This window comes from Rhea americana, unplaced genomic scaffold (genome assembly GCF_003343005.1).
Source record: "Rhea americana isolate MKP2758 unplaced genomic scaffold, rheAme1 scaffold_109, whole genome shotgun sequence".
Classification (NCBI taxonomy): domain Eukaryota; kingdom Metazoa; phylum Chordata; class Aves; order Rheiformes; family Rheidae; genus Rhea; species Rhea americana.
In genome coordinates this window covers 1,354,395-1,378,385 of record NW_028185139.1, presented here as the reverse complement: position 1 = coordinate 1,378,385, position 23,991 = coordinate 1,354,395, and the positions used below count along the sequence as shown (strand labels likewise).

Genomic DNA, 23,991 nt, shown 5'->3' with positions numbered 1-23,991 from the left:
TATTTCTTCCTTAATTTGCATACTCTCTGTAAACTAATTCTCTGATCCAAAATTGTGAGAGCCACACATGCACGCATGATGCTAAGTATATATGCAGTCATGCTAATTAATAAACTAATAAATAAAGATCCAGTAGCACCCAGAAACCAGCAGCACCCAGCAAGTACTTYAGAAATTTGCATCAATTTTGCTGTAACCTATTCAGTTCTTAGGTTGATAATTCAACACCAGTTTTAAATAGTGATTCTATAAAAGCAGAAAGTGACAGTAATACCCCTGTATGGAAGCACCACCCACAGTAAATAATAGTCTTCCATTTCTTCCAGATCAACCAGAAATAATTTAACTTCAGTGAACTAAAGTTTCTTCAGTTTCTCAAGTTAGTTGCTAGAATAACATTTTAATTTTCTCATTCTAAGTTCTTCCTTAATCTTCTTCASGATTTTTTCCACAGATAATTCAATAGAAAGACAACCAGCCAGCTAAAGCAAGTCTGCTCTGTGTCTTAGAGACAGGAGAAATAAACTTCCATTAGTAACCAGTCTCTGAAAAAAAAATTCAGGCTGGTACAAATTAGTGTTTTGTATGCATCATACACAGTTGCCATTCTTCTCAATAATTAAATTATATTCACTGTTCTCACTCTGGATCTCTGTCAATTCATTTCAGCATAAATCCTGATAGAAGACTCTCTGAAACAAAATGTCTGTTTAAGGCAATTAAGGCAATGCAAGAAAGCCTTRTCTGCCTGCAGCTACTCACCCAGCCCCATAAGGGAATCGGTCAGTGAGGAAGAACAGGGAAGGAACTAAAAGCATGCTAATTAAGCATATACATATTCAGATTTGCTAACAGGAATTCTGTGATCAAAATCCTACTCCTTAGCAGAAACCTTATGATACTAACTGGCCATACACAGGCATTGAAACTTCRTCTCAGCTGGATGTTTAGAGAAGGTGGAGAATAATGTAACGTTGCCATTTTATTGTTGCCTCTTCCCAATTTCTCAGCTGCCAAGAAGCCAGGCTTAGCTCATGCTAGCAGTCCCTCTGGAGTCAAGAGAGAATGAAATCAGAGACTTCATAAACTACACAAATATTTCAATATTTTCATCATGCAATTTCTTCTTCTTTGTAAAGAAACTGCAGAACTGAGCTCTTTGTTAACATATTCTCCCAGTAAATTTACATATTCTCTTTGCACGTCCTTGCACAGACCTGCAGTCATCCTGTGCTTCTGCTTTAGCTAACCCTAACAGACRCAGGAGCATGGCCTTTAAGGGGCAACACACACATTTTGGGAGCCTTCTTTTTTTTATACAACAACATTATTGGTGCACGTCATGCTTGTTGATCTAGCTCATGCTTCACTGAGTTGAACTGCTGAACACAAGGGCTATTACTGGTGTCTTCACCAAATGCTCTTTATCAGAGTGCAGATGTTATGTGATATATTAAAGTCAAAGGAATTCATTGGAACTGACATCAAGGTAACCAACAGCAAAACTGAGCCTCTAATGCTGGAATGGGTTCTTCACCCTAGATCTTGCCAGCATCCTACAAGAAAAAAAAATATTAAAAAAGTTGCAGAAGTCATGTAATTAATCAAAACCTCCTGTCTTTTTATCCAGCCTTTTTTTACTGAGCTTCCTTTCTAAGCACAGCTGTGTGAGGATATGTAACCAGATGATGACAGCATGCTATCCAGTGCTTGATCATGCAGCTCTTTTTCAAGGAAAGTATTTTGACCCCAAGAAAACACACAGGTTATTTGTCTGAAACCTTGCTTCTTYCTCCCCTAAATACATCAGTTTACTTATTAAATACTTTACAGCTCCACAAACCTCGACTTTCTTATGGAGTTGAATACACTTCTAGTTAATTTTTTTTTGAAACTTGTAACAGAAAACCGTATTGAACAAATGCCTGACTGCAACATGCCTAGTCTACAGCAACTAATGAAGATCATTCTGGTGCTCACACTTTTAGCTSAGAAAAGTACAGAGGATGTATTCTCTTTCACCAACTTCTATCTGTCCTCCTTTTGCCATTACCTTTCATTTGCAAGCAAGCCTCATACTTTTGTCCCTCTTGATCTTATTATTCCATCTTATTTTTAGTATCTTGATAGGAAGATCTATCTTGATAATAAGCTTTTGGTCGCATTATTACTATCAAATACTGTATGGTACAGTACTACAAATAAATGTAGATGTAGATGTATATTTTAGAGGTGGTATCTCAGCTTTTTAATACAATACACAGCACTACTTGGCCCCAAACTAGTTAAACAAAGGACCCATTTAAATATTTGTATTTATTTAATTAAATGGGGCTTACATTCAATCTGAAGTTATGACTCCATATGACAATAAATACTGTTTTAAAGCACTTGTTACAGGATCAAAAGCACCATGAGTCTTAGTTGCAAAACATAAATCTGTAAATTTACACTTCTGCTTATGTTAAGAACATTTTGAAAGGAATTTTTAATACAGCTTTTTTTTTTTCAGTTCTCCTGTTATGCATATATAAGCAAGACCTATAAGACCTATACACAAGCTGCAGGAGATTCAAACAGACCAGAATAAAGACTCTTGCCTGTTTGATCTTCTGCAGCTTGCTTGTAGGTCTCTTGAAGCCTTCTTTTCAGGCTCTGAAGTCACTGTCCCTGGGTATCCCCAGATGTCAGTGCTCTGCATTATAAACAAAATCAGGCCCAGTGTTTTGTCTGGATCTGGCCTGGCACCAAATTTATGCATTAATTTTTTGCCTTAGACTTTACTTGGCCTCAGTGTCCATCAGCCTGAACAAAAATGTGACAGCTCCAATATAAAGATCCTCTTTTAAATTTAGCATCTGTTAAAAAAAAAACTTCAGATTCATGAAGTGAGCAAACTATCACTACCCCAGACAAGAAAACCTGYCTTGTGGGTTCTTTTCTGTTTTTCTATTGCTTAAACTTAATGAAACAAATCTGTTCTCCTCCCACCCAACTTCTGCTTTTATCCTCAGTTTTTGAACACATTACTCCTCTTTGTGCCTCTACTCCTCATTAACATTACAGTTCTCGACCTAACCACACAGCTTCCTTCACCTCCAACTTCTGATGCTGTATCTCCCTTTATTCCTCTCTTCTTAGACTTCCACTTCTTCGGTCCTGCTTCTCACTTTCTCCACTCCRATTCTTATCCTTCCTTACATTCAATGTTTACCACTTTCTTTGTATTTGAGCTAAACTCCTTCCTCTTCATCATGCCTTCTTGGCATTGGYTGCCACAACAAAAAGTACATAGGGAATGTTCTACTTACTCTCAGCAAAATTTCACACAGCCCTGCTATCCTGAATGGACTGTACTCAATTGGTCTGGGAGCATGACATACATATGGTCCTACAAGCATGCAGCAGCTGTGAGAGGCTCAATCTGTTCAATACAGATACATTTAAGAATTTCACTKACAATTTTTAAGACAATTACTGAGATTTTTACAAGGATGTATGACCCCATAAAATTTTGCACATTACAGAGAGAGCAAAACACACAGCCTTGGCCCATGGGGCCTTCCTTCCAAATCTCATATTCCTAGTCCAAAGTACAGAAACATCAGAATTTCTCCCTTGCTACCCCCAAAATAAATAAAATTATGAGAACTTTTGTTTTAAAGAGGCAAAATAATGCATTTCCCCTAACATCTTTCTTGGAAGTCACTGAAATGTTCCCTAAATATTCAGTCCAAACATACCTATCATTATGACATGCTATAATTAGAACTAAGATTATTTCACTATTTTTTTAAATCTTAAAAGCACTGCAGAAATCTAAATGAGTAGTAACGGAAATAAGGTAAACAAAGCTATGTATCTTGCATTAGCTGTAATCATTGACTTAGAGTTTGTATGTTACTTGACACACAACAATCTAAATAACTTTATCTCATCCCTTTCAGGAGCTATATTAAGATATCTGTCTTCTTGCTATCCCTAATAGCAACTGAAAAACCACAAGCAAATCTGTCATGGGAATTCTGTGCACATAAGCATGATATGTGTTTTTGCAAATTAATACAACCTAGATTAATATAAATGCTCAAAAAAAGACACAATATTAACTGCATAACAATGTGAGCCAGAACTCGGAAGTCCACAGAATTAGCTTATTTACTAAAACAGATTTATTAACTAAAAAGCTATACATATGTTACARTTACTAATAGAAAATATATAATATGCATCTTATTAATATTAATATACTTGTTAAGGATWAATAACATGTAGTTTTTATATTAACTATGACGCTGTATCTTAACAACTCAAATTACTTGGATTACATGCTAGAACAAAAACATTTTTCAAGCTATTTTAAATTATACATGCTTAAGAAGGAGGAAAAGAAACACTTGCATTTAAAGCATTAATGGACTGTCAGCTTAAATGTTGTGTGTCAAGCCATAAATTTATGAAGAATTCTCGTAAGTGTGTTTTAAACTGCAGAGCGTGCATGTGAAAGGCGATCAGGTCCTGAAATCAAACAGGAAAAAAAAAAATCTTGTTCTAACACAGCCAGATCATTTTACAGCAGCATTAATGAGGTGGGAGGGAAGCAAAACACTTCCAAATCCATACAAGGCACATAGCGTTCTGCTCCCAAAAAGGAAATATTAATTTCAGCCCACATTTTTGGAGTGCCATTAGGATGACACGCATACAGGCTTACCCTTGCTTTTTCCCTACTCCCAAGTAAATTYTTTCCCAGTTGCAAACATGTTGATAGAGAGGTTCCAGGTAGGCTTTCAGGGAAAGCGGGGAGTTAAATCATGTTGAGATAAACCTTCAGAAAGTAGCAGCCTACCTGAAAGACTCTCCAGGGAATGTCCAGGCAGCAAATGCATTAGCCCCGAAAGAATGAGAAGCCAGACTACCCCGGAGCCRGCGGTGCAACAAGTGGGACCACTCTCCTCCCCAGCCATGTTGCTGCTTTTCCCCACACCTTTGCTCCTGTCACTTCTAGCGTCCATGTAGCAATTTTCTTTCGGAAGTCAGTTTCCAGCAGGATCAGTTCCCTCTTCCAACATGGGCATCAACACTGCTGACACAAACACAGCAGTAAGGACGCGTGGTGGAGGGCAAAAGGAGGCTGGCACCATACTCCTCAACAGCTGTACCAAATTCTGACAGATTAAAATGGTGTTAAAATRAAATGACCATTCATGGAGTCCATGACAACACACAGAAGCAATGGGCAATGTTCTAGAAACAGCTCAGGGTCCCACCCCATCCCTTTGCAACTCCAGATACAGCAGTGACATCCAAGAAACCTAATTTACAGAATTGAAAGCATATAAAAGAGAATTTATTTCATTCTRGGTCTTTGGCTTCCTGACTAATGTCCCAACTAGCAAGGTGGCAGGTTTTGATCCCCAGGGGCTGATCCCAGGGCCCGCGCACAGCGCAGTGAACTCATCGCACCCAAGCCTCACACACAGAGCATCCCATCCAGGGAGATCTCGGCCAGAAATAAAAGGAGGGTGCTTATCCTCTCAAAAACTGTACACATAATAAAGACTTTGATTCAAATTTTAAGCCTAATGCAGCTGCCCTTCACTTCAGGGTTACAGAGGTGTTCTTCCCTACCACAGCTCGCTCTCTGAAATTCAGCCTCACCTTCCCCAGCTGCAGTGGTTTCTGCGCTGCCACTGCTATTCCTATGGCGCTGAGGGAGCACTTTTGAGTCCTTGAACAAAAGCCACTAGACCTCTTGGCAGCTCTGAAATTTTCGGAGGTGCTTTGTGCATCCTCTGACAACCCCACTCTTGCTTCTCTCCTTCCGCAGAGTAAGAAACACCAAATGTGGAGCTTCACGATGGCCAGCGCAGGGCTAACCCACAAAAAACTATCAGGTGGGGTCCGGCTGCAGGCTTATGGAGCTCAGCGTCCCTTTCCCACGCACGGCCTGTGGGGGTTGCTTGTGGCACGACTGCRCTGGACACGCAGCAATGTTTCCCTTGGGGCATCCTCCCACCCRGCAGCCTGAGGAGGGACCCGCACACTGCTTCCAGGCCCTCGGCCCTACTCGCGCCTTTACGCGCCACCGCCCTGGGCCATGACCGAGTCCCGCAGTTTCRCAGCTTTAACTCCGCTATCCCGTGCGTGCGCCCCACCGCTCGGGACCGCCGCCCAGCCCCCTCAGCTGCTCGGGCTCTTCTAGCCACGCGCACCCCCTTTTGGGGCGGCGCCCCCCGAGCCACCCCGGAGCCACCCTCCGCCACGCCCAACGGCCAACGGCCAACGGCCAATGGCCAACGGCCAACGGCCAACGGCCCCGGCGCGGCCCCGCCCCCGCGCTCTGCCGACCCCCAGGGCGGGCCCGGGGCGTGGCCTCCAGCCCCGCCCCGCCCCGCCCCGCCCCGCCCGGCTCACAGGGGGCGGAAGTGCCGTCACAGGAAGTCTCGCTCCCCTCCCCGAGCGGAGGAAGGACAGACCCCAAGATGGCGGCGGCGGAGGAGCGGCTCCTGTCGGAGGGGGAAGGCGGCGCCGTGGGTTCGGCGCGGCTCTCCCCGCCCCCGGTCCCGCAGCCCCAGGGGGCCCCGGCGCCCTTGGAGCARCCGCCTCAGAGCAACACGCTCGTGGGGCTGCCCATCGTGGCGATCGAGAGCATCCTCGGCTTCCTGTCCTACGACGAGACGAGCCAGCTCCGCCTGGTAGGGGCTGGGGAGGGGAGGCGAGCGCGGGGCGCCGCCGCGGGCAGCCCGCCGGCCTCGGGGCGGAAAGGTGTCGGCCGGGCCGCCGCCCTCGCCGCGGAGGCGGCCGGGGGTCCTCTCTGCCTCCTGCCCAGCCCGCCCTCCGGCGCGGCGGCGCGGAGGGGGGTGCGGGTATGCCTCTACGTCTGTCTCGAGCAGGCTTCTGCCACCTCGTTTCTCTCATTTCCTMATGCCCTGTAAAAATTAGAGGGCTGCTGGAGACTTGTTTCTGCTAGTGGCTGTTTATCCTGGGGGCTAGTGTGTTGTGTCTCATCTATGTGTTTATTTTTACTTATAGACCTTAAGCCTACAGGTGTAGGAAATGAGACTGCTGCTGCAAGGACCATACCCTGTCTAGAAATAAATGTGGGGCAAAAGAGAAGACTTAAGAAATCCCTTGTCTGCCTGAAAGGCTGGCTATTTCTTCTAGATATGCTGGTAGATCTAATAAAAGATATTACCTCCACCTCCAAACTTTATAATGCCAAAAAAGGTCAAGTGTCAGAGATCTCGCTGAGGAGATCCAGTGTATATCAATCTTTGCGTGCCTGGAGCCTCATGTAAACTGTGTCATAATATGATGAACTGTTCTCTTGCTGAATTTCTTATGAGCTCATAAATGGAGTAGTAGTGAGGGAATTAATACAAGGCTGGTGTAACCGTCAGTAAATTTGTGTGCACTGTGCTGTTTTTATTTTAAGAATGTAGATTAGTCTAACTGGCTAATATTACAAGCATATTTCTGCATGCCGGATCAGCAACCTCACGTTTAGCATCCTGACTCTAACTTCTTAAACTGAAACTGAAAGCTCTTCAGTCAGAAACCCTGTTCTTATTCATACTGTACCAAGCACACTGATACTCAAATTCTAGCATGCTGCCAATCAGCTAATCTCAAAAGATGGGATTTTTTTGTTTGTTTATTTGTTTCCTCTGTGAGAGTAGGTGGTAGATTTGTTGGGGAATAAAAACAGTACTGCTGTTTTGGACTGCAGCCTCTGCTTTGAAGATTTACAGTCTGAATGAGGGGGAGAGGAAAGTACATGTACTGTTTGGATGCGCTTAGTGTTGTATGGCCTATATTACAACACTAGGCACTACCCTTTGCTGCAACTTTCCTGTTGCATTTTTTTAAAAGATAATACCTGTGGAAACTTGCTAGTCAGTCAATGAGTTTCCTGGGTTTTTGTTTGTTCTTTTTGTAAAGCTAAGTCTATGTTTGTAAACAATGCTTTGACAGCAGTGCAGTTCAGAATAGGAAAGATGGTGATTTAATGACTAAAGAGCTGTTTATACTCCTTAAAAAGAGAAACATCTATCTTTTRTAGCACATCTGAGTTAAATTTCTGGAAAAAGACTGACACTTTCAGAAGCTTCAGAAACAAGCCAGACCAGACTTAGGCACACATGGAACAATACTGGATGCAAAATGGAGAAAATTGTACAACTGGTCTTTTCACATTTCTAATTTCTTACTCAGTGACAGCCAAGAAGCTTAATCTCTATCAAATCCCTTTCTTACCTTTACATATCAGAAGGTATACTTTCTTCTGAGAAGTTTCTTAATAACTTTGTTAACCAGTGCTGATGTAAAGAACCACAGCCTTTCTAATTTAACCTAGTCAAAAGTGTAGCCCATAACTCCTTGCACTTGATCACCTGAGTCTTTCAGGTGGCCATTCAAAACTAAAAATGTTCTTTTTTCTTTTCACTGAAGGCTCTGAACAGGAATTAGTAGGCTAGATGTTTTGTTTAATTCTTTGTCAACAGTGTCTGGAGTTAAGGTAGCATTTAAAAGTGGTAATGCTTAGGTATAAGTTCATAGTTTTCAGATTTTTAAAGGCTACCATTAGACTTAGTGCAGAAGTATACAAGTGTCTCCTGAGATCTGTCTTGCACAAACAATCAGTAGATGCTTTTTCTCTTTGAAAATTGACTTAAGCTACTTCAGATGAATGAATACATCTGATACTGAGTAGTATTCTGGTAAAGATACATTGCAGGAGCAAATTAACTGAGTGACAGRAGTTAAATTGCTTAAATCTCGTGCACTTATTTAGAACGTGCTCAAAAGCAGCCTCATCATATGGAATGGCACGTTCCAAGGGATTAAAGTGTCTTGGGGAAGGAAGAGATGATCCAGGACCTCAATCAACCTAAACAAAGCTTAATCATATATTAGCACAAAATATGGCTTGCCTGAACTGATCACTTTCAGCGTACTCTCTGAATCCCAACACTGCAGGAATGTCCTAATCTCTTTCTGAGTCTCCCTAGTTGACTGATCTGTACAAAATCTTTGACTTGAACCAATACTGAAGCTAGACTGCCTGCAAGAAGACAGAGGAATTGGCTAGGTGGGAGGACATAAAACATTAGCAAGTTTTCAGATTAAAATAGAGATAGGAACTTAACGTTATACAGAGCATAATGAGAAGCATAATCTAAGGCTTAAGATCCATAAGTCTTTTTCTGTCACTAAAGGATGAAGTAAAGAACGTTTCCTGCTTATGATTGCCACAAGGCAAGACCATGGTCCCCTCCCTGCACAAAGAAGCACTTGCTATACTTCACTGAGCATAATGCCTTCTGCTATTCCTGATGTTACTGCATTTAAAAGCATAAATGAAGCAGCTGACTGGTTAAACAGAGAAGTAGATCTAAAGTAATGGAGACTAAACAAGTAKGTATTCAGAATACAATCATGTCTGAAATTATGCCTTAATGCAAATCTTGAGTTTTCAAACTTTTGTTCAAATAAAGTGAGTAAGAGGAAAGCAGTAGCATTGGACTCTCTGCCCTTTCAAATATTTGCTTCATCCACTTCTTCCCAAATATTGTCATAAGAGAAACACAGAAAAGGTGGAAAACCTCAAAGATTTCATCATTATGTCTGAATCTGTAACATTCTGGACAACCTACAGACTCGTATGCTTTCTGATGAGGAAGCTAGCTCACCTTCTGGCTTTTGAAGGCTTCCTTTACTATGCTTTTTTTTYCTAATGTTTGTACAGTGGCACTGAATTTTTTTACTGTATTTTAGTGACTGTACAACAGCTCTGAGTTAACTAATTTATGGGAAAGAAGGACAAGTAGTTTGAGAAAAGCACATAATAAAAGATACAAATACTATGAATCTGAGACCATCTTTCAGTCTTTTCTATAGGAAACGTATTGTGAGTAAGTGAATGGCTCTACGTTTTCATTCATGCTTTGCCRTTGTCCTGGAACAAGTAATTTGACTTATGTTTCTAACTCCCAGGCTATAAAATGGAGTTGAAACCGCCTTCTGTAAAGTGCTTTAAATTCCACTTAAATAGTAGTATGTAACTGTTTTCTATTAAATATGCTGACATCTATGTTTAGGAGAGATACTCATAATTCTGAGACACAACATTTGAAAATGCTGAATAATGCTGATTCTAGTAAAGGATTCTGTTTAAACGTCAGTTTGGAGCTTGGATACCATCTAATAGGTTGCAGTAGTGGCTATGTAAACTTTTGCCAGTTGTCTTAAAACAGTAGAACTTATGCTGTTTTAAAAATATTTTTAAAGATAGAGGTAACCAAGAGGATCAGAGCTGGATGCTTTCAGAGTGGGATAATAATGAAATCCTTATATTCTAGTTTCTTTTCACTCACATAGGAGTCTGGAAATACACTTCCATTCAGGCTCTTACCACAGCACGGGCAATTAGACACAAATAATCCGTAACTGCCTCCACGTATTCTCTGAGGAGAACTTTGTCTTCGATTTGGACGCACGTAACAAATGTCTTAAATTCTGCAGTAAACTTGCACTTTTTTCTCGAGACCATGAAAAAAGACTGATATCCTTTGGACAGCATGGTTTTAATCTTCCTGCAGTTTCAGTAAATCTGGATTTACAGGCACTTCTATTTTAAGGCTTCTTGCTGAAGTCATCAACGTTTTGTCACTGACTTATACCTCACCCCAGAAAGGCCTTATGAAATGTGGTCTGGGTGGCCTCTAACTACCAAAGAAAAAGAATATGTATTGAATCAAAATACCTCAATATATTTTACCTTCTGTCTTGATACTGGTCATCTGTTAGTGAACCTTGGAAGAAATAACACATCCTTGAGGAAGGGGAAGCTGGTAATCCTCTAGGAGACGGTGTCAGTTTAGTCTGTTTGCAAATGAAGTGGAAAATTTGTTCTTTTTTAGAAACTTATACTATATAGTCACCATCATAACCAACTTCACTTGGTCTTGGAATAACTTTCTAACATAGGAATTTGAGCACAGTGTTCTGGTTGGACTTGACATTTGAGGAAACTTGGGCTCTCTTGGCTTTATGCCTACAATAAGAAAAGATTTGCAAAAACTGGCAAATATAAACATGAATACATTTAAACTTTTGACTTGCTTATGGTCCATTGAAATTGCTAGAATCAGAAACTGTCTTGGACTAATAACAAACGTTCTGAAGTGTGGAAATGCTACTTTGTGTATGAGTGCTGACTATGCAATCTTAAAACAAGTATGTTACTCTGGTAACTTGAGGTACCATATGGTTTTAAATTATGTCATCAGGAACCAGATGAGAAGTAAGGGCTGATTGGTAAAATACATTGTAGACGAGCACTTTTGTTTTCTGGTGGTGCCTGTGGTCTGATTAGCATTGGGTTCTAGATTGATTATTGGCACAAATATGGGTAGTGTCCAGAAATTGGAGTAAATAAGTCTTAACTTCTCTCAAACAGATGCTGAGAAGCTTAACCAAATGAGTGAGATTAGAAAATCTAATATATAAAAACTTAGTGCGGTTCATTTTACCCATTGAGGCCAACTGCCTCTGATGTGGGAGGGCTTCAACACACTGGAAGGTACTTTCTGCCACTAGATGTCAGTATAAACATAATTATAATTGCTTTATTTTTACTGAATTTGCCCCTAGTGATGTATCTAGGATTGTTTTTCTCTTGTGCTGAATCATTGCATAGCTAACCATAGCCTTTGTGCAGGTACCAGTTCCTAGTTTAGAGATTCATTATCATTAGAACTGAAATAAGCTGTTAAATTTTATACTCAAAAGCCRTATCAGATTTGGGCATCACTAATGCAGTTAATATCTTGAAAGAATTCTGACAAGTTCCCCCTTCTCATAACTGAAGGGCCAGCATTATTTTTTCTATACTGGAAATAATTTAACTGATTCTAGTGAATGGTGTGGGGGGGGAAGTGTACTGAGATTCTGTAGCTAGCCCTTCTCATCATTTATGTTAACAAGGAGGATCTACTACAAAGGACCAGACAGATTGACAGCAGTTTTGCTTAACAGTCTGTTAAGACAGATCTGCTTGAAAAGGGTTATTGCTYGCTCATAGAAGTTATGCTGTGACTACAGAAAGACTCACAGAAAGTAGATCATCTTCAAGCAGTCACTTCCATATAAACAAAATAATTACAGACTTTTCAAGGAAAGATCAGCATCTTCTTCCTCAAGCTATAGAACTGAGTAGTGTATGGAGGAGAAGAAATGGTTGTTTARAAAAAAGAGTAAAGATCCTTTGGAAAGTGGGATCATATTGGGAGCAGTCTATAGTACAAAAAATAATAATTAAAAAGGACAGAGTTGGTGCACTAAGCTCTTGACTCTTCAGAACCACTAACTGCAAGTGCTCTAACCTTTCTTACATACTGACTTTGTCTTGTCACTGGTTACTTTGTGAAGGTTTATCAGCTTTACCAGCTTCTGCAGCTATTAACAGCCTTTCTCCCTAAAGCTGTGCAAAAATTAAGTACAGGAAATAAAGGAGTCCATTACAGGAGAAAAGACTTTTTATAGGAAGTGTTATCTTATTTCYCTTGCATGTACTGTGTAAGTTTTTAATTCTTGTCTCCAAAAACATAAACCCTAAATGTTGAACTAAAATGATTATGATTTCTTGTTGGTGGGTTCTATTTTTGAGACTACAAAATATTAACCTTACTAGCATCACTCTGGAGGCCCTGCTAAAAGCCAGGCACAGGTGGTTGCAATTTCCATTAAAATCAGAGAGGAATTGAATCTGCTTACATATGGGTGGAATTCAGCCTACTGTCTTAGGCAGTGTCAGGAGATGAGTTTGAGTTTCACAGAACATAGCTGTTTTCTTTTTGGAAGTTCCTGATCATTATTAGAGATGGTGATGTGTTAAGCTGAATTGCAATCTCTGCTCCTTGAAAAGAAGGAAAAACTGATCAAGTCTGGTTAAGATAACAGTAAATGTGACTTTTAGCTTTATTTGAGACTTAATTTATTCTTTTTACTTAAATACAGGTTTGTAAGCGAATGGACTTGGTTTGCCAGCGAATGTTAAATCAAGGATTCCTGAAAGTGGAAAGATACCACAACTTGTGTCAAAAACAAGTTAAAGCACAGCTTCCAAGGTACGTACCAATTAAAACTGTTAAACCTAAATCAGTTAGATTATTTTAAGCATAATACTGAAAAGGAATCTCTTGCTGGCTAACTCAGCTCATGTAGCCTGAAAATTTGAATCATATTTGTTTTAATTTATTTTGTTTTCCAAAAGCACGTAAACCTAAGATCCAGTTAYAAAATAATGATGTGGATGAATGTAATTTTAGTACACCAAGAGCTAGAATTTTGGAAAGTGTCTCTGGAATTTTAACCAGAGAAAAGAAAGGTCCTGTATTMCTCAACTCTTCTGGAATGGATACATACCATTCCTTTTTAAGACAGACTGCCTTCACTGATGACTTACCTATAGCTCTGCTTAAAATAGCAAGATGCTTCAGTGACAACGAATAAATGGAGGAAGAGGAGTGAGGGTTCACATGTGAGCGTTACTGGGAGCTAAAGGTTCATTCTAAAGCAATGTCTTTTCTCCCCCTTTCAGTGAGTAAATGCATCTCCTGCTGTCCCATCAGATTTCTCAGGGAGAAGAAACTAAATGCTATTAATGTTGATATCTGTTGTCACAAATGTTTAGATCTCTACTTAAAGTTAGTAGCAAGCAGTAATAAATTTAATTTGTCAGTTGTGTTGGAATACTAACTGTAGGAATATGGGGCCATAAAATATTTTTACAGATTCAGTGTCTACTGCTACTTAGTACTAAAAGCTTGTTTATGAATAGTGTCCTAAATTACATACAGAGTATATAGGTCACATGAAACTCGTAATAATTATTTAGGGAACAAATTTTGTCTAAGAAGGTATGCTGCACTGTTACTAGCTGGTTCTTATCTTTATCAACCTTTCCATAAAGATATAGCTAATTTAAGTGYTTACATTTTCAAACCTCAAAAGGCTTTTAACAATTAAATTGAGCAATTATTATAGTTTTATTTTGTTGACTCATTGTTAAATCTGTGTCACTTAATGGTCTGTCTCCTAGACGGGAGTCAGAAAGAAGAAATCATTCATTAGCTCGTCATGCAGACATCCTTGCTGCAGTAGAAACAAGACTCTCTCTGTTAAATATGACTTTCATGAAGTATGTGGATTCTAATCTCTGCTGCTTCATACCTGGAAAGGTAAAATGTAAACTATATTATGCAAATGTATATCTGTGTTTTTTTAAAAAAMCATAACTTCAAGTAAATTTGTCCTAGCTAAAAAATGCATATAATCTGGAACTGTGTTTTGGATACTTACAAACACACAAGCCAAAACTCTGCTTTAAAAGGCAATGTGAAGTGAATGAACCAGACTCTATCTAAGTATCAGTTTCTTAACTTGATTTCTGCTTCCCCTTTGAATCTCTTAATTTTGATGTTTGAATTGCAGAATATACATTCTTTTACAAGAAGCATAAAAGATATGTAGGTTTAAAGTCTGAATTGTAATTGTATAAAACAGCTGGAGGCCAGGTCATCGGAAGATAGTAGTTCAGACTATGTACAACACTAAGAATTCAGGAAGGAATTCCTGAATTATGTACCATAAGGAAGACTTTAAGCACCTTTCTTAGAGGTCTGAGTTAGGTTAAGATATTTAGTATGTGGAAACACTATTTAGTATTAAAATGGTTTTATTTTGTACACTATATGAAATTAGTTTTAAACACAGATAAGCTCTGCTAATATTATTAGCAAAATTTACTGCTGAACAACCTGAGGTATTTGAGAATACTATGCCAATATAAAATAAAATTATCTAAGTGAGACGTATGTCACGGCAATCAGCTGTAAAAACAGAGGTGTCTATAGGGTACTTGACATAGTCATAATCTGAGGAAGACTGGTACAACTCAGGTTTGAATCAAGTCTGTGAACATTAGCATAATGCTCTGTTCATGGATCTCTTTCATATAAGGTTTGGATATGTGGATAGTAATTCTTCGTGGGCATGTAACTGAATTGCCAGTGGGATGAACTGAGGGGATAGCTGTTGGATTTAGATGAATGGCAGACATTTCTCCCTTCAGTATAGAGTAGGGATAGGCTGCCAGCATGAAATGTAAGATTAAGAGTAACTTAATTTCTCTATTTTCTTTTGACTTTATATTTGCAATATTCCAGAAGTTCTTGATACTCGCATGCTGATGGAGTACTTAAAAGAAATGTTGTCTTAATTGCTTTTTTCAGGAGTGGAGGGAAGGCAGTAGTCAAGCTAGACCTTGGGTGTGCAGGAATTGGGCAAGTGAGCTTGCCAGCCATTTTGCTTGTGGGAACTGGGTCATAAGGAACTTATTTTCAGCTGTTACATCTGAATACAAACATTTTATTTTCCTCTTCATTTAGTATACTAGTTTGGTAGCACTGCTGCTCACAGCACAGTCRTCAGTTCWCAACTTTTTGGTCAAGCAAATTCCAGACACTGTATTTACTTACAGTTTATGGTTTCCCCTCACCTGCCCTGTTCCCCTCAGTAAACCTTCATTTGAATAAAGCTGCTACAGAAATTTCAGGACCTGAATTCATGTTAGAATATCTGAATCCTGATTTGAGTTTCAGCATACTGTGTAAGGGTTCCTGGTCAATAACAGAATGCTGCTGCAAGATTTTATGTTGATGATAGCAGGAAAATGCTTTGAGGATGTCATTTTTAAGAGGCTAAAACATCAAAAAAATTAAAGAATTTTGTATGCTTGCTGGGTGATGAGACACTTTGGTCATCAGTCTAGCTCTTGCAACTTTTTATATGACCTTCCTTTATTAAAATACAAGATGCAGTTGTATTGTCTTACCTACGATTTTTATTTCTTGAGGTCTTCATTTTTCAGTAGACTCTTCAGCCATTCTTAATTGTATACAAAAAAATTATCCATGTCAGTAGTTTCTATAGTAGGAGAGTAGCCACTCCTATTTTGTCCTGTTCAGATTGTAATTCRTAATTAGCAATTCATAATTAACTCTTATCTCTCCTGAACAAAGGACTTGTTTTTCAAGCCTCGTAGTAAGGTGCTTATATTCTTTGCCAGTTGTGGATTAATATTTTATAATTAATATATTTTAGACCTAATCTAGATTTGCAGTATTTTAGATATATGCAAGTGAACTCAGGTATTTTTGCAGCTCTTCAGACTGGCGTGATAATTCTTGCTGTTACATTCACATGTTACATCTGCCTCACGATTGGCTGGGGAGTGACTGCTCTGCAGATTTGGCTGCAGTGTGACTTCCAGTATCTTGTTTCAGGTTCTTCAAAAAGAAATATGTATGTCTACTGTGTATAGGTTATGTAATACAGAATGCAAGTATGGATGTAGTAAAACAAATGTTCCTAATTAGTATCTCACACAGTGAGCAGTAGTTTGTGAGTTTGAAGAGAATTGCTGTGATATATCGAGTGAATGTTTTCTCTAATGTATGAAAAACTTTATTTCTGGTTCTACGAAATACAGCATTTCATTTCAAATAGCTGATAGAAAACTAGTGTGTGATATGCAAGAGTAATACTTGTGTAGTAAAAGCGCCTAAGTACATCATCACTATAGCTTCTGGAGTGATCTGAAATAATCTTCCCTTTATCAGAAGATGCTAATGTTTATTAAATATTCTAGGTAATCGATGAAATTTATCGTGTACTAAGGTATGTAAATTCTACAAGAGCTCCTCAGAGAGCCCATGAAGTTCTTCAAGAACTAAGGGACATTTCTTCCATGGCTATGGAATATTTTGATGAGAAGATTGTTCCAATACTGAAAAGAAAGCTGCCTGGGTCAGATGTATCAGGACGTCTCATAGGAGCTGCCCCAGGTATTAATTCCAACATAGTTAAATTTTATTTATTTATTTATTTTTCTTTAAAAACTCATAGCACATCTTTTTAAAGTTCCCTCCTTTAAACATCAGCTTTATTACATACATATTGATGATACTTGTTTCTTAAGAATGTTAAATTAAATCTGTTTGTCTTGAAATTTAAGGAAGCTTTGTCCTACCCAAAGAATGGTCACTTGAATGTATGTTATAATTATGCATAGTGTGTATTCATTAAACAAACGCTTTTGTGCCRCCAATGAATGAGACTTTATCATTGCACTTGGTTGAAATTTGGCACATGAGATGATAACTCAAGATGACTTTTATTTTTAGTACAGTCAGCAGATGAATTAGCTTAAGCTGTTGTAGTGCACAGAGAGTTATAACATACTTGGATGTGTGGTTTGGTTTTTTTTTTTACTCTTTCCTGGGGCCCTAATTTATGCATAACAAGCAAAATATTTGTGGGTAATATGGAAAAGGCAGTTAAAATAACAGGCTATAAATAAACAAATTAGTTCTTTGTATAACCTGGCAGTTTCTATAATTTAGGTGAACCAAAGTCTGAKGCGGTTGCCTCATATATAATGGCCCAAGCAAGAGGTTAGAAGAACTGTAGTGTTTTCCCTCTACAAAACTTTTTTCCGTACACTGTTGGAGAACCTTAGATTGTGAAATAAGCTCTCTGCAAGAATAACTTTACAAACAAAAAGTTACAACTTAAGAAAAAATGAGGTCTACAGTAGGAGCTGCTTGATGTTTCTGATATGCCCTGTCCATCCATTTAGCTGTATTATTACTTTTTAATTATAGCCTCTTAATTATATGACAGTTCCACTGAGTTTCTCAGGTAAGGAAGCRTTGCCCAAAACCATAGTTGATGTCAATCAACTTGTCAAGCCCAAGGCTTTATATGGCACAAAAATGCCTATCTTGTGTTGAGGGAAGAACATACTTATCTAACAGCAGCTCTTCAATGTTAGATAGCTTTAACTATGCTGGTATCTTAAAGTGATTGTTCAAGACTATTCTAGACTATTCTTTCTTCATAGTGCTTAAAAGTTGCATCCTACTTGCACCACRTTACTGGAAGAGTGAAATTTATGATTGAAAAAGTGAATGAAATTAYACAGTGGCTATTTGCAGGAGCTTTGTTGAAAACAACATTTATAAGCTCAAACTCCATCATGATTTTAGGACCCCAAAAGAGCAAGAGACTGCAAAAGATCAAGGAAAATAAATCTCTTCTTTCTAAATAATAAGTTAAACTGAAATACCTTGTCAAAGTCCAAAACACAAAATTACAGGGTTTCACCTGAGTACAGATATGACAGCAGAATTGTAYAGTTAGATTGAAATGTATATTGAAATGTATTGCATTATATTTATATATTCTGTAATATGTCTTATTTATAGCCATGTTGGAGTTTTTTTGACTTAACATCTGTGACATTAAGTCTGGCTGGCCACATAATCTCTCCACATAACATTTGATATAGCAAAAGGGGGCTTATATGCAGAAAATGAATGATGAGCTGTTTTCCAGCCTACTGAAAATCTAGGTATTTTCAGTTAAACTAGTTGTGCCCTGAAATACCATATCTCTTGTTATACACTTAAATAACTATAACTCTGTTTACATGTTCACATAATTTGCAGCCAGTATTCAGATTCATGTCTGGGGAGTAGGGTAAGCAAGATATGAAAAGTGGGACGTAATTGCTGCTTTTGTCTTAAAGGTATAGAGAGTAAATCACTGTTTTCTCTGAAGTTCCAGGGCCTTCTGCAGCACTGACAACAATGCAGCTATTCTCCAAACAAAACCCTTCGAGACAGGAAGTCACCAAACTCCAGCAGCAAGTGAAGACAAACGGTGCGGGTGTGACAATGCTAAGGCGGGAAATCTCAGAGCTTCGCACCAAAGTGCAAGAACAACAGAAACAACTCCAAGACCAAGATCAGAAACTGCTAGAGCAAACCCAAATCATAGGTGAACAGAATGCCCGATTGGCTGAGCTTGAACGCAAACTGCGAGAGGTGATGGAGAGTGCAGTAGGAAATTCCTCAGGTTCTGGCTCAAATGAAGAGTCTCCTAGAAAACGGAGGAAGGCAGCTGAATCCATAGACTGTCCTAGGAAATCGAAACGCCTTCGAAACAGAAAATAATGTGGGAGTAAAATCACACCTTCAGGAGGATACACTGCTTTAGTAGCCCAAGCAGATCCCTGCTTGTTTGGATACTGTGACTAGTTTCATGGTGTCACTTAGGCTACTGGCTCTTCAAAATGCCAYTTAGACTTGAACAGTAATTTTCTTTCATTGAGACTTTTCCCCTGCTTTCTGTCTGGGTGGGCCTAATTCACAGGATCTTTAAGATTTGCAATAGATACGTACTAACCTGACCTGCTCTATCATGTTTTGAAGGGTTAATCTTTTTTTCTGTGCAGATGTGTTTAAAGTAAACTTATTTGTGTTTATGCATATATTCACATAAAATCTTAAATAAATCCAGTCTTAACTGACTAGAAASTTAAGCTTACAAACGGATGTCCTGTTCACTTGAAGAAAAGACCCACTTTTTAAATCTTGTTTTAGAGAACTTGACCTTTTTTGTTACAAGTGACCTTGTCTGGAATGTCTGAAAAGCAGTTAATACTTTTCTGGGATCTATGTAGTGAGTAAAACTGACTTCTTAAGCTATGGTATTGGCTATATATTTTTGTAAACTTACAAGGAAGGGCCTTCTGTCCAGTCTTTACATGCACACGCCCTAGTTCWAGGTCTTGGGAGCCATATTCTACGTTTGCATGGATAGGTGCATGTACTGCTTAGCCTGCGAAAAGCACTTGCCTGAAGTTGTTCTTAACTCTGGAAGAGAGTGGAGACCTATAAAGCAAATCTTTATTCTTCAGCCATAACTTAGCATCTGCTTTCAGCACAACTGCTTTCTTACAATGAGGTGGTCTTACGAGGCTAGTGCAGGAGAGTTTGAAGCCAGGCTATCTGCCACTTTCGCAGCCTGTAAATTGCAGGTTCTGTTAGCCAAAGCTTGAGAATTGAGAAGCTGCCTGTGCACCACTTTGATTCATAGGCCAACATCAATTAAAATTAGACAAACTGTCCCTACAATAACCAAGCTCAGCGGGACACCATTTGAATTAAATGCTGTTTTATGGAAAAACTTAAACTATTTTGTGTGTATGTGTTGGGGGGGATGTGTGGAGATTTCTCTGTAATACTGATGACAATATTCTAGCTTTCCTTATCCTAAAAGGCAAATCACATCAGACGAAGCTTTAATTTCTTTTGCACTTCTGTTTTGAGCTTGTAACTGGAAAAGCATGTCTTGCACTGTTCAGTCTTTCTGGTCACTTTAACAACCTCAGAGTTGTGTACAGTGATTTTTTCCCCCGTCTGTATATTTTTGGAACCTTATACAAATACCATTGTCCTTGTTTTAATGTACTAAACTATGTAGCTTTATCATTTGACTTATGTTTTCTTTTTTTAATCAGCTGCTGCTTTGGGTTTAGGTGGTACTGAATTCAATTTTGTGTGGCACTAAACACACAAATGCTGCAGTTGTAGCTGTTTAAAATACTGATAATATTACAGTGGGTTAAAGTGCAAATTTCTCATGTTTTGTATAGCTGTCAGCATAAAATAGTGGTTGTATTTKTCACCAAATACATCAGGAATTACCTGGTCAAATGTTCTAGAATCGTATGAGAACTGACATTTTTCCTGAAACTTAAAGCTTCAAGTTTTACTTTTAAAATACCATAATTAGTTCATATCAGAAACAACACTGCAAAGTACCATTGCAAATGTCTAATTTTYGGCAGACACAATTCTGAAATAAACTTGTTTGTTAGTTTGAGGCTTTTAAAAAGGTATGTTTCTTTTTAAGCAAAGCATCGAGCAAATGATTAAAGGTTATCTGGGGGGAAAGTTAAACTGCTAAAGGACCGTATGCTCTTACTGGTCTTCCACAGCTCATATTTTTTTTACTGTCATACAGACCTCTTGAATATAGATATCAGCTGTTTGGTTAAAATACCTGCAGGTGCCTTCATCTTTTTAAAAAATAACTTTGATTCTAAGGGTTAGCATGATAGCTGTAATTCACTTGTACCAGATGATATGCAGTACAAATTCATTTAATGGGCTTATTACTTTACCAGATACTTGTGGTTAAATACTTCTAAATGAGTAAAAACCTGTCAAGTGTGTTTATTGAAAAGTTTTATTCATACATCTCTAGAATCTTTCACTTTAGTTTTTTTTATTAATTTCTAGAAGATGCAAGCAAATTTCCCTCTCTCCAGCATACAAAYAGTTTTTAGGTTAATTAGGAGTAGCATTTATTTACGTTGGTGAATCTCTAGCTATGTGTACACTGAGATGGAGAGAAGAATAGCCTATTGTGATAGGAAATGTTCTCTGTGAACAGTGCCAACTTGGAATCTTCAACTTGAGGAAGCAGTATGTGCTGCAAGTCAGCAGGTGCATCCTGACCATCTGCGTGCTGCCAAGTGCAGTAAAATTGAACCAGGCCCATCAAACTTAATGGGGGGGGGGAGGGCTACAAGCTTTGAGAAGAGCCAAGTATACAACAGAGCTACGTGACTTCCTGGGGAGAGAGGGAGGAAAATGGGAGGGGTCAGCATTTATCAGCTGTCCCTGGAAGGGCTTTCGGACAAGAGTATGTGTCAGTGGTACAGAACGTAGAAAACGGAATGAACGGAGTTTTGAGAAAACAGCTGCAATGTTAATTTTTGACATCATACTGTCCCTAAAATGCAAGGATGCATTGTGCTATATATAAACAAGTTGATGAACAGGCTGAAGTAAAGCTAAATCAATTCTCAATTTATGAACTTCTATGCAAGATTACATTGCTAAGTATACTAACACTGAAAAGCACAGTGTAAGATTAGCCTGGTAATGGGCCTTAAACTAGTGAGACTAAGATGTAGCTTATAAAGTTATACCAAAAATGATTGTAAACAGCTATCACTCAGTATTGTTCAGTTTTTGTACGTGTATCAAGGGCTAAAAYTAAACAGCTCAGAGCTAAAAGAGAAAGTGATAGTACAGATAGATACTGTCTTCTGTAGTTAGTATCTTACATAGCTTAAAACTGTTTCTTRCTCTAACACTAGCGTTAATTCTTTTGTAGCTTTGCTTTACTAAAAACAGCAGCTTTCTTCACTAACTGATTTTTGCTTCATRGTAGGCTCTGCAGCTTTTTTTCAGAAGTCTGTAAATATCAGAAGTGTATAGTRTATCTAATGAATATGGTGAAAATGGTATCAAGACACTAAATGTTGCACAGGGGTACTTTTTTGAGGGCAAAGCTGTTCACAATCATCTCTCACTCCCTAAATTCAACAACTTGTGATTTTTGTTTGAGTGTATGTAAATGCAGTATGCAAGCACCTTCTGAACCAGTGCTAACAGAATGCAATCGGTCAAAACYTTGCAGTGAGAAAGACGACCTGCTTAACGAGAGAAATTTCTCAGATTGAAGGACTGATAGAAACTAATGGTAGACTTAAATATCTGATATGCTCAGCATAGCACATTAACAACTTAGTATAAGTTCACTTACGTTATGAGGAAGTCTTCACATAATTTCTTAACATAAAAGGTAAGACTATTGGACGGAACCTTAGCTGGCCTTGCTGAGATCTTCTAATGGTTAACTATAGGTGAGCACTAAGATTGCTTAAGGTATTCCCAGCACCAAAGGCCTCTTGAAAATAGGATGGTTTAAGATTTAGTCATACCTGTTTTCAGATAGGGAGAAAATTACGTAATTCCTTGGTGCTCCTGCTGGTTTTAAGAAAGTAATTGACAATTTACAGTGATAGATTATTCTTAGATTCAGCAATAAATTGTTTGGAGTATTTTATGGTAATATGCCTGCGAGTCATGCACAGTTCTGGTACTCTGCAGTTCCATTCCTGCACTACTTTGCACTGTACCTGGAACAGCTCATTTGTCAACGTGCTCTCTGTTCTTCCAAGAGATTCAGCTCTTCCAAGAGCTAGCTGGGCTTCACTTTCCTGGTTAAACAGCGATGTACTGCCAGCTCTGGTTTACGTGCAACTGAATGCTCTAGGATTCGTGTCCTAGCCTTGTGCCAGCTGAAGTCATACTGAGGTCCTAGATCTACCTGTCTTCTGAAGGGAAAATGTCAGATAAAAAAATGTTAGCTTACTGAAGACCCGATAAATCTGAATTTGTTATATGAGCTGCTTAAGCCATGAAGACTCAATGATTAAATAGGAACAACAAACTTATCTGCACTTCATGGAATTCTCTTAACCTTGGGCAATTCTGCTTCCCTGAACATTCCCACTTCATATTTTTCTCATTTTTTTAAGTCGTCTTTGTCTGATATGGCATGTTTAGTTTATAAATCTAGGATCTTTAATTACCATRCTGAAACTTGTGAATGTTCACAAACATGCACATTGGCAGTGCAGGAAACTGTCTCTGTCTACTGAACTCTGGTCTTACGCCTCTCCAGTGCTCCTAGTGATCAGCTGCAACCTTTCTTAGCAGTAGCTGCATTCACTCTTTYGGTAAGATCACACCAATGGATGAGAAGGTCTTTGGTGGAGTGATGGACAGCAGTGCTAATATTTGAACTACAACAAGAGGGGAACATATTTGGAAACATAATGTAGTGTTTAGAGTGCAGCTGAGTGAAACATTTTCAGACCGCTTCTGCACTGCTACTGAAAAAAAAAACCAAAAAAACAAAACTTCCTGATTTATTGTGAAACAGTCACTGAGCAACAAGTAAAACTGAAGATCCCTTGCAAGGAGAAAATGCCTTGATGAAATCTAAACTTTTTTTTTTTTTTTACCTCTATGTGAGGTAATATTTGAAATCCCATGCTGYACCTGTCCTCAAAAAGTACAAAATTCAAATTGTGTGACTAAGCAGGGAAAAACTGTGAGTAGTTTCCATTTATTCTCTACCTGCTCTTTTTTTACTACTAATCCCCTCCTAATATGCATACATGAAAAAATGCATGTAAACAAATATTACCAAATT

The 23,991-nt window shown here is 38.7% G+C and overlaps 1 protein-coding gene and 1 long non-coding RNA gene across 5 annotated transcripts; one reads left to right on the top strand and one right to left on the bottom strand.

Annotated features, from left to right (window-relative positions):
* Window positions 1–1,090: 1,090 nt before the first annotated feature.
* On the bottom strand, window positions 1,091–5,865 carry LOC146601152 (uncharacterized). 3 transcript variants are annotated; one of them, XR_014896586.1, is made up of 3 exons: window positions 5,662–5,865; window positions 4,850–5,168; window positions 1,091–1,556 (listed from the first exon to the last, which is right to left on the bottom strand). It is a non-coding gene; the product is annotated as an uncharacterized LOC146601152 (long non-coding RNA). The 3 variants fall into 3 exon arrangements; XR_014896585.1 differs by lacking the exon at window positions 1,091–1,556 and adding an exon at window positions 4,431–4,518; XR_014896588.1 differs by lacking the exon at window positions 1,091–1,556 and adding an exon at window positions 4,431–4,518 and having other exon boundaries at window positions 4,850–5,083.
* A 578-nt stretch (window positions 5,866–6,443) lies between these two features.
* FBXO28 (F-box protein 28) lies at window positions 6,444–20,402 on the top strand. 2 transcript variants are annotated; one of them, XM_085311728.1, is made up of 6 exons: window positions 6,444–6,698; window positions 13,024–13,133; window positions 14,108–14,246; window positions 16,718–16,913; window positions 18,066–18,159; window positions 18,677–20,402. In XM_085311728.1, exons 1-6 carry the CDS (start codon window positions 6,486–6,488, stop codon window positions 19,083–19,085), a joined length of 1,161 nt encoding a protein of 386 aa, XP_085167854.1. In that variant the 5' UTR covers window positions 6,444–6,485; the 3' UTR covers window positions 19,086–20,402. The 2 variants fall into 2 exon arrangements, with proteins under 2 accessions (XP_085167854.1, XP_085167845.1); XM_085311719.1 differs by lacking the exon at window positions 18,066–18,159 and having other exon boundaries at window positions 18,691–20,402.
* The last annotated feature ends 3,589 nt before the right edge of the window (window positions 20,403–23,991 follow it).